This window comes from Aethalodelphis obliquidens, unplaced genomic scaffold, assembly GCF_003676395.1.
Source record: "Aethalodelphis obliquidens isolate GAN/ISIS:26980383/991018 unplaced genomic scaffold, ASM367639v1 scaffold75, whole genome shotgun sequence".
Classification (NCBI taxonomy): Eukaryota; Metazoa; Chordata; class Mammalia; order Artiodactyla; family Delphinidae; genus Aethalodelphis; species Aethalodelphis obliquidens.
Genome location: NW_020838019.1, coordinates 2,145,899 through 2,159,353, shown reverse-complemented (window position 1 = coordinate 2,159,353; position 13,455 = coordinate 2,145,899). Strand labels below are relative to the sequence as shown.

At 35.8% G+C, this 13,455-nt stretch overlaps 1 protein-coding gene across 3 annotated transcripts in view; it reads right to left on the bottom strand.

The window, feature by feature from the left end:
* LONP2 (lon peptidase 2, peroxisomal) overlaps positions 1-13,455 on the bottom strand; it is a 98,791-nt gene that overhangs the window by 31,747 nt on the left and 53,589 nt on the right. For all 3 annotated transcript variants that reach the window (XM_027092217.1, XM_027092216.1, XM_027092215.1), the window contains 2 exons: positions 5,007-5,157; positions 3,028-3,154 (listed from right to left, as the gene is read on the bottom strand). In XM_027092217.1, coding sequence (XP_026948018.1) covers positions 3,028-3,154; positions 5,007-5,157 — 278 coding nt within the window. The remainder of the gene's footprint in view (positions 1-3,027; positions 3,155-5,006; positions 5,158-13,455) is intronic.

The window sequence follows — 13,455 nt, the reverse complement described above, 5'->3', positions numbered from 1 at the left end:
ATTTCACTAAGAAAGAAAATAGGGAGGCACGTTAAAAATAAACAAACCAACATGTAAAAACAAAAACAAAAACCCAATGTAGCTTCCTAGACAACTATTTGATGAGCTCAGATGAAAGGGTTTGGACAAAAGATGAAAGAGAAGGTCCTGAAGATGCTTACAGAGGGATGGTCTGAACATGCAGAAATGGTACCAGGAAGTTCAGAATGAACTGGAGCTTGCCAAAAATAATAAGGACGTCAATAACAACAACAAAAAACTTTTTTTAGGTTTGGAACAATCATGGGCTAGGAACTAATGCAGACAGTATAATATTAACAGCGACTAGAGGAACGTAGACACAACTGCTGGTTTGGTTTAGTAATTTTAAACCAAAAAAGGAAGAATCACCAGTGTCAAATAAGAATTGGTTAATGTTTCCTAACCATGACTAGATGATCATGAAGACACTAATTTTCAGAGGACATAAAACTAACGTACTGGATGATAATCAAGATAAAAAAAAATCAATTTGCTGCAATGGTAGCTGAAACTAAAATGTATATTAAAATATACATAATTATAAACGTCTATATCTGGGCTTTAAAAAATTCAACCCTATAAAGATGGAATGAGATAGACCAAGTACAGCAGAAATTCAAAGAACTAAAGGTGTTGGGTAACTATATGTGCAACAGGCAAGAGGATAACCTAAAAAAGCTAAGAATCTCGGGCTTCCCTGGTGGCACAGTGGTTGAGAGTCCGCCTGCCGATGCAGGGCACACGGGTTCGTGCCCCGGTCCGGGAAGATCCCACATGCCGCGGAGCGGCTGGGCCCGTAAGCCATGGCCGCTGAGCCTGCGCGTCTGGAGCCTGTGCTCCGCAACGGGAGAGGCCACAACAGTGAGAGGCCCACGTACCGCAAAAAAAAAAAAAAAAAAAAAACCAAAACCAACCAAAAAAAAGCTAAGAATCTTGAGACAGTCATAAAATAATACAGTCAGAATAAGAAAATCAGTGGTCTTCTTAACACTGTGAACTATTTAGGCTATGTCTGAAACACTGAGTTCTGCTCTGGGTGTTTATTTTAAAAGAGACATTGACATCACAGAAATCTTTCAGAAGAAGACTAATCAGGAAGGTGAAAAGTCTTGAAAGTGGGTCAAGAGGAATGGTAAAGAGAATAGGACAGGAGATCAGCTCAGTGCTTTGTGACCGCCTGGAGGGGTGGGATAGGGAGGGTGGGAGGGAGGGAGACACAAGAGGGAAGAGATATGGGAACATATGTATATGTGTAACTGATTCACTTTGTTATAAAGCAGAAACTAACACACCATTGTAAAGCAATTATACCCCAATAAAGATGTAAAAAAAATTAAAAAAAAAAAGAGAATAGGGATATTTAGCCTGAAGAAGAGAACATTTATGGGATGTGGACCTGACAGCATTTTTTTTTAATACCAGAAAGGCTGTACAAGGGAGGAATTAGATTCTAGGTGTACATATAGGGCAGAATGAGAAAACTATAGGGAGGTGAATATAAAAACTCTTTTATAACAATTATATTTACTCACCAAGGAGTGGTTTGCAGTAAGCACTGTAATTCAAGCAGTCTAGTTACCCTGGGAGGTAAGGAGGACTAGATGACTTCTAAGACTTCCTCCCCTCCTCCCAAACACTATGGGTCCATGACTACGACACAGGAAAAGATGAAAAACACACGAAAGATGAAAATCTATGTCCTAAGTTGGGTAACTCACTATATACCCAAAACTTGCCTGGAGTAGCAAATACCTGTGCTGTTTTTATAAAAATTAAAACTGCTCAGAGAAATTTCCTAATGTTCACAGCTTTTAATAGCTGATGTTTTGAGCTAACAAGTATATAAAAAAGAAATAATTCTCCAGGCAACAACTGGGAAATACAAATAGTGATTATTCTTTAAGTCATTAGTATTTAGCTCCAGATAAGCTATGAATGGATATTTTTCTCTATCACTCATATTTTACAGATGGGGAAGCTATCAAAAAGGTTAAGTGACTTGTTGAAAGTTACCCAAAGACATGAGAGGTATTATCTGGAATAATGATATTTTTGGAAGACTCTGGTGCAGAAATAACCTACTTTATTTCTCCTGGCATTATCCACACAATAAATCACAAGTTAAGAAAAGGAACCCCTAGGTCAGATTGAGTCTTACTTGTTTCATAAGTAAATTTAAACAGACTTCCAAATAGACTTCCTTAAGAAGGCTGGCTTAGATCAAAAAGCAGCCTGACTGGCCAACTCTAAGTCAAAGTTCAAAACAGAGGGAGACTTCACTTCTTTTGAAAAAACAGTGGTTACTGGGAACGGGCTGCATGAGGAGTTCTGGCAGCCTGACACAATTTGCCAGATGATGCAACAGACCTGCAATACTGAGCCAGGAAAACTGTGAGAGGCTATTGTAGATAGAAGTTCTCAACAGGATATATTTTCCATTCAAACATGCAATCTATAAATCAGACTCAGCAATACTCAACTCAGATAATTTATGTGCTGCTTGCCATGGGCTTAACCACTTGGTAGCTAACTCAGGAAAATACCTTCTCTGTTGTTCTGGTGTTAATTCTGAAGATGAAAACACTAAGGATATTTTTAAAATCTCTCAAAGAGAAGAAAAGAAAATCTGAATAACTTAAAACTGATGTCTGAAAGTACCATCTCACTCTCAGGAGAATTCAAGTTTCAAGATCCTGGGACATAAAAGGTGTCTCAATATTTTCCATGTTTTTGGTTGTTAAATTTATCAAATTAATCCCTTATACTGCAACAGTGGAAAAGTTGAAATTCTGGCTCAACTGAAGTCCTTAGTTATCTATGAAGATACTCTAAATGCCTTCCCTGTGAATTTCTGCCTAATACAGAGCCCTGTGTAAATCAATAGTTATGGAAATGCTTGCTGGGAATCTGCTGGAGAGAGAAAAATGGATGCTGTGAGTTGCCAGTGAAATAGGAATCTCGTTTTCAGATTTGAACATTATTGAAGCCTCAGGACGGCTGACTAACCTGGTGATGATGTCGAGAGTAGTAACCTGAGGGATCTGAATCTGCTGAGGAGTCAGCCCATGCTGTTCCAGTTGCTTTGGGATCAAGTGCCTGTGGGCAATCTCTATCTTTTCCTCTTGTGTATACCCTGGAAGAGAAGCGATTTTGCTTTGTGATTATTCACATTGCTTCCACAGTGCCATGCTTCATTAATAAATCCAACACAGATGCAATGGATCTTGGATTTAGAATGAATTTAAGTATGACTTCAACTAAGATTATAATCAGAATAAAGAAATTTAATCTCCAATCAATAACTGTTAAAATTTCCAACTTTTTCACAAACAAAATAAGCACTTACTAAGTAAGCACAGTGTTTGAAAAGTCTTCTGATTAATGATGTATCTCTCAAAGAAGAGAAAAAAATCTCAGTTTCATTAACTTAGAGATAACTACCTCCTTAACTCAAATGTGAGCTTTTATTATTTAATAGGAAAATAATACATCCCTTTTCTTTAGCATAATTTGACACATAATTGAAAAAGCTGACAGCAGCAACAACAGAGACCTCAATTAAGACTTCAAGGGAAGAGCTGCAAAGGAGCTATTTCCTGAACTCCGACTATAAACTTTAGCAACAAACAAAACAGAAACTAAGACTTCCCTATAAAAGTTTTATTCCTTACATGTTGGAATTATACATATAATTTATATATTTAAAAGACTTCGTGGTCTTAGCTACTTAAAAGCCTCAACGAGTATAAATTTACTTTGTCTTTAAAACAAATGTCCCCCACAATAATTGCCCCTTTCCATTTAACAAGCAAAAATTAAAAAGATGAATTGACAAGGCATCTTTTGAGTAGAAAAAGGAAATTAAAAACATCAGAAATGCTAGAAGACAGGATAACCAAAACTGCAGAAGAAGGTGGCATCATATGTCCACCTCTGCAGCAGCTGCCCTGATTATTTCACTTCACGTTAGTAAATCTTATGGATTTTGATTTGGAGTTTCCAGGCAACTGGATCTCATTACTTATTTTAGTGTTATAAATAGGCACAAAGCAAGTTTAAAATTCTCCACCATATTTTAAAATTAAATACAGAGACCTGCAGGGTTCGCAAATAACTAAGAAATCCAATTATCATTTACTGGAGGGTGAAAATATATTTCAGTTTAATATGAAATACATATTTAGATTATACACTCTATTTTTATTTTAAAAGATACCCACTGACATTTGATCTCTTCTAGGGAAAAATAATTCTGAGCAATTTAAATAAGGTGAAAACACTGGGATTTATTTAGTGTTAGTAACTAAAGGACTTTTTTTTACACACTCCAGTGAAGGAGAAGACATGGTTAAAAAAAAAAAAAAAAGTATATAACTACTTGGCAGATTCAACTATAAAGAAGAAGAATTTAAAAGCACCCTGTACTTTTATATAAAAATGAGGCCAGCTGTAATAAAGAGAAAGTTTTAGGACGTATTTCTTAACAAGAATAAATGATTACTTTCCAAGAGATGGTAAAAACTTCAAAATCTGATAGACAGGAAGCTACACTGGGTATGTAAAGACCTATTTTTGTGTTTTAGACACTGACTTTAAAAAAAAGAAATTATTTTTATCTGTAATTTTAGAAATTGCTTCAAAGAAGAATATCTTGTTTTGCATAAAAATGATCATTCTTTTATGCTAAGTTAAAACCGAAAGTATTATGCTGTATACAATGTACATACACTCTTGTCTGTCATGGTTAAAACAAACAAAATTTTGTAGACTTTGAATCTACAATATATAAAAGCTGGTTTATATGCCAGATTCAGAACTTTTGAAGATCATACACTGGCAAATCAACTTTTTATTCAAAACTTCACAGCTTGACCAGTTTTAAAGAGTGATGCTCAGAAAAGCAAGAAATAGCTTTTTATTGATCAAAATCATTATTTAACAATCATTATTTAACAAAATAATGATTTTGTTTACAAATCAAGTACCTGGCACCTGAATGATCTCCATTCTGTCCAACAAAGCAGGTGGAATAGTAGCAGTGGTGTTGGCAGTAGCTATAAAAAGAACTTGGGAAAGGTCAAAGGCCACATTTAGATAATGATCTGTGAAGTTATGGTTTTGTTCAGGATCCAACACCTGTGGGAGAACAATAAACATTTAAACAGATTCAGTAGTTCCAAAAGAAAGCTGTATAAATTAAAACATGATATTTCTGCTCAATACAGTTAGTTTGGGAAATATGGGGCTAACACTAAAAACTAAACACTAAAACTAAAATTTTTTGAACATATGTAAGCACAAAGAAGCAAAAATTAGCCATTCAAGCTGTTCTCAAATCTACTAATGACTCACTGTGTGGCCATAAATAAGTTATCAATCCTGCAGAACAAGTTTCCCTCTTGGTAACACACCCTCTCTTACCTGCTATGGGAATATTAAGTAAATCTGTACAGCATCTTGAAATTCTTAGGTAACTGGTAAAATAATAATTAGTATATTCCTCCTCAAACATTATCAGAAAGTCTTTAACAGGTTTTTTTTTTTCTTTTGGTTGCATCACGGCATGTGGGATCTTAAGTTTCCTGACCAGGAATCAAACCCACGCCCCCTGAAGTGAAAGCGCGGAGTCCTAACCACTGGACCGCCAGGAAATTCCCCTAACAGTTTTTAAAAAAGTAAAACCTTTCTGTTTATAATGAGCAAAATATTACTATCTCTTAAAAATATTTTAGTTGGATAAATGAGATAATTTACCAATTAGGTTCTTAAAACGTTGAACAATTGTATGTTAAGGAGAATATATCTTCTTAGATTACTGTTCAAATGCTCCAAGTCATAGGCACTCGCAGTGAAGAGGCCTACACTGGACTTAAAAGAAGGCAATGAGTGGCTTCCACATGTTCTAACCTTCAATATATTACCACTTTCACTTAGACTAGGTTAGTATAGATATAAATAGCGTTGACATGCACAGGCAAGAAGGAAGCAAAATGACTAAAATACTTACCACTCACAATTTTATTATATAACTATCTTTTCCTTGCTTCTGATTCCCTTTCTAAAGTTTTACTTGTTTTTAAATATATCCACAAGTTAATTCGAAGCCCTTTACTCTTGAAAACTCTTGAATGTTTAACTTTTGTTAAACATTCATCGTTATTGGTAACTCAGTGTGTATCTAGAATACAATTCCTAGAAAGTTCTACTATTCATATTTTCACAAGACTTAATAATGTTTAATGTTATAAAAATGTTACTTTCAAGTCATCGAAGACAATTCTAATCATGTTCAGCATAAACTGGTTAAGTGTAATATTACTGTCTACCAACTACCTGAAAACTGTTTATCTATGGATGGCAATCTTAGTTAAACCCACTGTCTAGTTAAATAAAAATCTATCATTTAATGGCTATAATTAAATTTAATACATACATGTTGGATATGTTACTGTTCAAGTGAAGTAATTTTTTTTTTCCCTTAAAATTTTAAGACACTGAGGTTTTGGGACATCCCTGGTGGTGCAGTACTTAAGAATCTGCCTGCCAATGCAGGGGACACAGGTTCAAGCCCTGGTCCAGGAAGATCCCACAGGCCGTGGAGCAACTAAGCCCAGGGGCCACAACTACCAAGTGTGCGCTCTAGAGCCTGTGAGCCACAACTACTGAGCCTGCATGCCACAACTACTGAAGCCTGTGCACCTAGAGACTGTGCCCTGCAACAAAAGAAGCCACCTCAATAAGAAGCCCACGCACCGCAACGAAGAGTAGACCCCGCTCGCCACAGCTAGAGAAAGCTTGTGCACAGCAACAAAGACCCAACGCAGCCAAAAGTAAATAAATAAAAAATAAATGAATTCATAAAAAAAAGACACTGAGGTTTTAAAAAGTAGAAAAATTAATAAAGCAAGGTTCCTGAGTTATGACTGAGGTCTTTTAAAGTGTATTACAGGATACCTAGGTTATGAGGACAGAAAATCAGTGATGCTCAATTTGCCTACCTCCATCTTTTGTTTAGGAAAATACAAAAAGATATGTAGAGTTTAAACAACATCAGAAATACTAATCATTAGTCTGCCAGATAAAAAGCATTTCTAGGAACCACTACTCAGATGAAACCTTAAGGTAAACTGGTGAGTTCATGGAGGGACAAGAATTACAGTCAGAACCTTCTAGCCATCAAACCTCCACTTTTCCCCCAAACTTCAGAGTCAGGGCTTCCATGGCCTTCCAACTCACCCACATAAAAGAGCAGATTCCAAGAATGACCAGAGCTGTTTTTTCTCTTCTCCTGATTAAAAGGTATTTCTACATAAACCCGAAACTATAATTCCTACCTACGGAGTATGACTAGGAACGGAAACAGCTGTGATATGACATTTTATTCTTAGGGACGTGAAGTCAGAGGTGAGATAAACTCTGGGAAGAGGTGTACGCTGAGAATTTTTCTTCAGTAAGTTTCTGGCAAAAGAAGAACTACAGATGTTTGTAGGCAATCCAGGAATATACTCCACTTATTACACATGACGTGGCAACTGTCATCTTTAAGTATGATAGTATGGTGATACTTCTTAAAAGTCTATATCTTTTAGGGATAGATGCTAAAATATTTATGAAAAGATATGATGTCTGGAATTTGATTCAAAATAAATAGGAGTGGGATGAGGGAGAATGGGTAGGAATAGATGAAATAAGATTGGTCATGAGATGGTAATTGTTAAAGGTAGGTTATAAGTTTTATGGTTCATTATCCTATTTTATCAACTTTTGTTATGATTGATATTTTCCACAACAAAAAGTAAAAATAAATAAATAAAGTAAAATAAAGTAACTAAAATCAACTCTGGAAGCCACATACAAATACTATAGAAATTAAATCAGTGATGATGACAAAGTTGAGAAAAATGTCCAGAGCATAGCAGAAAAAGGCAGTAAAGCTATGTAGGGGAAATATATGGAAAAAATAAAGATATCTAATTCACAGATAATTGATATAACTAAAGAAGAGGTCTCAGCAAGTGTAAAATCAGATATAATTAAAGAAATAACCAAGAAAATATTCTAGAAGACTCAACACTACAAATTGAAAAGACTTAGACTCCTCGTGTGCAATAATAAATGACAGAATGTTAGGATAACAGCTACAGAATTTTCAAGCAAACTTATGACTACTTTAAAATGCTTTAAAAATATTTTATTACACAGAATACATGCCACAACACATAAGTTATAAAGGATAACAAAGTGAACATCTGTGAACCAACTACCCAATTGTGACTACATCTGTATTTTGTGTTTAGATCAGTGGTCACCAAAGTGGAATGTTTAGAATAACCCACCAAAGTGCAAGTAGAAAATATGAGTACATATATTCATCTTTATGTATGTATAAATACTAGAAAGAAATTGGTTTTTAAAATATTTAATATACAAAATGAAGTAATGCCCTTACTTGGAATACATGTTATACACATGAGATATTCATAGAGAAGAGTAGAAATCCTATAACATACCAGGCTGATGTGGGGCCCTCACTCATCTGCTTTAAATGTAATTATAGCACAACTGCAGTCCATGTGTGCCTGATTGACTGTTTTTACAGAATATAAATGGATGGATGAAGTGTTTAAAAAAATTCCTGCAAAGTATCATTAAAGATGTGAACAACAAGAAAATGGTAAGAGTTGACACTTTTACTTCTGGAATAAGCTTTGATAGCCACATTATAAAGTAAAAACAATTATCTAATTAGAATACATTGTTTTCACTAAAAATAATTACTTTACTTTAAAAAATTTATTCTGTGTGTGTTGTACATATAAATATCTAACATTAGTACAATGGTACATTTATGTTATGTTTATATTACATATTTATTCTTTGTTATGGATTGAACTATGTCCCCTCAATGTGACTATATTTGGAAATAGGGCCTTTAAGGAGGTAATCAAGGTTAAAAGAGGCCATAAAGGTGGGGCCCTTGTCCAATATGACTGGTGTCCTTATAAGAAGAAAGAGAGAGACCAGGGATGCATAAGCACAGAGAAAAGGTCATGCGAGGACACACTGAGAAGGCAGCCATCTGCAAGCCAAGGAGGAGACCTCAGGAGAAATCAAACCTGCCAACAACTTGATCTTGGACTTCTAGCTTTCAGAACAGTGAGAAAATACATTTGTTTGTTTTTTTAAGCCACCCAGTCTGTGGTATTTTTGTTATGGCAGCCTTAGCATTCTAATACACCCTTATTATATATGTATTTATATCATAGAGAGAGATATTTTCAAAAATTTTAACTGATGGAATATGTGAACAAAACATATGGGGATTACTGGTGCAGACAACAAAGAGACATTAGCAAATATAAAGGGCCTCAAAACATAACCTATAAACAAATCCTTAAAAAAAAGTAACCTGAAGGTATATTCCATCTGAACAACAAATATATCAAAATAAAAGGAACAGAAGCAATGAAATCATTTAAGCCCAGAATTCAAACTAAATGTATGAGTACGCACTTTTAGAACGAGGGACTAAGGAAGTCTGAAAATCTGCTCCTCCATAAAAGCAATGAGAACTGGCAAATGTTGTCAAAATCAACTTTTTCAGTATTCTAGAAATTAACTTGCAACAAGCTGTTTATTCAGACTGTGCCCCGCAACAAAAGAAACCACCTCAATAAGAAGCCCATGCACCGCAACGTTTTCTTATTCAAGAAAAACAACTGAATCTCAGTAAATATAACAAGCTTTATGGTCTATTAACTTGCTTTACTCCCTCCTCTTCTCCCAAGTTCATGGTAGCCTTGAAAACTAATAGCCTCACAACCACAATAGCTGTGAAAACCAGTTGCCTAGCAACCCCTATAAGGGGCAGAATAAGATTAGAGCTCCCCAGAAGCCACATCCCCAGAGAATGTCACCCACCTGTCTGAAAGTTCCTTGGAAAGGCTCAATTCTCAGGATTTATCTTTATTTGACCTGACTCAGAGAACACTCTGTGTGAACAGCCCTACACTCAGGGCATTTGTCAAAAACAACCGATAGCAATTGTTTAACACTGCAGCTGCCTGAGGCACCGCTACCAGTTGGGACTAACAAGAGGCTGATCAAAAAACTTAAAGAAAAAAATCTGGGTGATGAGATATTCATAGAGGCTTTTGAAAAGCTCTGAAATATTCCTAGGAATCTAGGTTATATATGTGTATAGGACTCTAAGTATGATCAGGAAAAATCTGAGAAAGGCTTCAAATTTCACCTCTGGCAGACACTGAAGCTGTATAAAAGCAGGAAGCAAAGGCTAAGGTAGAGTTATAAACTCTGCCCAAAAGTGAAGCACAGAGCCCCTTGGAAAAGAGTGGGAGACCTATTGATTCAGGCACTTAAGGAAATCTCTGTCCTACCATTAGCTGACCACTAAACAAGCAGCAACTTCAGTGGCCACCCATGACAAAGAATACAGACTTTACAGAAAGAGACCAGGAAAAACACTGAAACAAACCAAATAACAACAACAACAACAAACCAACAAATCCTTGAGGGAGGGGGAAATCTAATTATATATTTAAAAATTATAACATTATATATGTTCGGTTTCAACAAAGAAATTATGAGACACATGAAGAAATACAAAACTATGGCCTAGGGGCTTCCCTGGTGGCACAGTGGTTGGGAGTCCGCCTGCCGATGCAGGGGACACGGGTTCGTGCCCTGGTCCGGAAGGATCCCACATGCCGCGGAGTGGCTGGGCCCGTGCGCCATGGCCGCTGGGCCTGCGCGTCTGGAGCCTGTGCCCCGCAACGGGAGAGGCCACAACAGTGAGAGGCCCGCGTACCGCAAAAAAAAACCAAAAAACAAAACAAAAAAAAACTATGGCCTAAAATCAGTAAAAGAAAAAAAAAATAGTGAACAGAAATTGTCCCTGAAGAAGCCCAGATGTCAAACTTCTTAGACAAAGATTTAAAACCAGCTATTATATATATGTTCAAAAAAACTAATGCCACAACACGGATGAACTTTGAAGATATTATGCGAAGTGAAATAAACCAGTTACAAAAAGACAAGTACTGTATGATTCCACTTATATTAGATGAATAGATTAGTCAAACTTATAAAAACAGAAAGGAAAATGATAGTTGCCAGGCACTGAGGAAGGAAGAAATGGAGAGTTGCTGTTTCATGAGTATAGAGTTTTGTAAGACAGAAAAGTTCTAGAGATTGGTTACATAAAAATGTGAATAGGGCTTCCCTGGTGGCGCAGTGGTTGAGAGTCTGCCTGCCAATGCAGGGGACACGGGTTCGTGCCCCGGTCCGGGAGGATCCCACATGCCGTGGAGCGGCTAGGCTAGGCCCGTGAGCCATGGTCGCTGAGCCTGCGCTTCCAGAGCCTGTGCTCCGCAATGGGAGAGGCCACAGCAGTGAGAGGCCTGCGTAATGCAAAAAAAAAAAAAAATGTGAATATACCTAACACCACTGAACTGTACACTTAAAATTGGTTAAGAGGACAAATTTTATGTTAAGTGTATTTTACTACAATTAAAAAATAAAACTAAAGGAAACCACATCTGAAGAACTACAAGAAACTATGAAAACAATGTTCTAACAGATAGAAAATATCAATAAATAGACAGGAATCATAAAAAAAGCAAATAGAAATTTTAGGATTGAAAAATATAGTAACTTAAATGAAAAATTCACTAGATGGGCTAACTAGCAATTTTAGCTGGCAGAAGAAAGAATCAATGAACTTGAAGATAGGTCAATTGAGATTAATCAATCTGAGGAACAGAAAGAAAAATGAACAGTGCCACAGGGACCTACTGGACATTAGAAAACATTAATTGACACATCTAATAAGCTCAACAAACCCTAAGTAAACTCAGAGATTCATACCTACACTCATCATAGTCAAACTGTCAAAAGACAAAGAATCTTAAAAGCAACAAGAGAAAATACTGTTTTCATTAAGTGCAAGGGACCCTCCATAAGATTAAGAACTGACTTTGCATTAGAAACCATGAGGATGGAAAGCAGTAAGAGGACATACTGAAAGAAAAAAAGACTCAACCAAGAACTGTATATCCAACAAAGCTATCTTTCAAAGATGAAGGAGAAATTAAGATATTCCCAGATTTAAAAAAAAAAAAAAAACACTGAAACAATTTGTAGCTAGCAGACCACACTATAAGACATATTAAAAGCTGAAGTGAAAGGTCACTAAACTGTATCCAAACACACACAAAAAGAACACTAATAAAAGTAATTACATCAGTAAATATAAAAAACAGTATATGGGAAGGGGGAAGGGATAAATTAGGAGCTTGGGATTAACATACATACACTACTATATATAAAATAGATAACCAACAAGGACCTACTGTATAGCACAGGGAACTATATTCTATATTCTGCAACAACCTATATGGGAAAAGAATCTGAAAAAGAATGAATACATATACATGTATAATTGAATCACTATGCTGCACACCTGAAACACAACATTGTAAATCAACTGTACCCCAATAAAATTTTTTAAAAAGACAATATAATGCATTTTTGTTTGTGACTTTTATGTTCTCTTATCTGATTCAAAAAACTTCATTAAACGATAATTACTGCTGATCCTCATTATTCATGGATTTTATATTTGCAAATTCACCTACTTGCTAGAATTTATTTGTAACTCCAAAATTAATACTTGTAGTGCTTCTGCAGTCGTTTGCAGACATGGTATAGCACATCACCCAAGGTGCATATTTCCAGCTGAGGTCAAACATGATGCTCTGCCTTCTTATTTTAATTCTCATATTCTAAGCAAGGATCCTCCTTGCAGTCTATTTAGTTCCAGGTTTTCATTTTTGTGTTTTTTGTTAGTTATTCTGCTCTTTAAAAAGCCCCAAAGGCAGTGCTGAAGTGCTGTCTACTGTTTCTGTGAGCAAGAAGGCCGTGATGTGCCTTACGGAGAAAACACGTGTGTTAGATAGCTTCATTCAGGCGTGAGTTATAGGGTTATGGTCATGAGTTTAATGTTAATGAATCAACAATATATATTAAATATATAAATAAGGCAACTTTAAACAGAAACACAAATAAAACAAGGTTATGTACTGATTGGTAACAAACTGGCTTGCAGGAAGCTAACCCTGTATTTCTTCAAGGAGCAATAATTCAGTATTTGCTACTTCAGTGTTTGCTGTAACTTTATAGAACATAACTACTGCAAATAATGAGAATCAACTATATACTACTGTGTTGATAAGCTTACAGTGTATAGAGATGTATTTTCTATGAGAAAAATGGTACAAAAGAGGGCTGAGGGAAGGAGGGCTTGTTGAAACTAAGTTTTTACATACTATTTGCAATGATTAATTTCATGTGTCAACTTGGAGAGTGTTTTGGATGAAATTAATATTTACATCAGTGAACCTTGGGTAAGTTTGC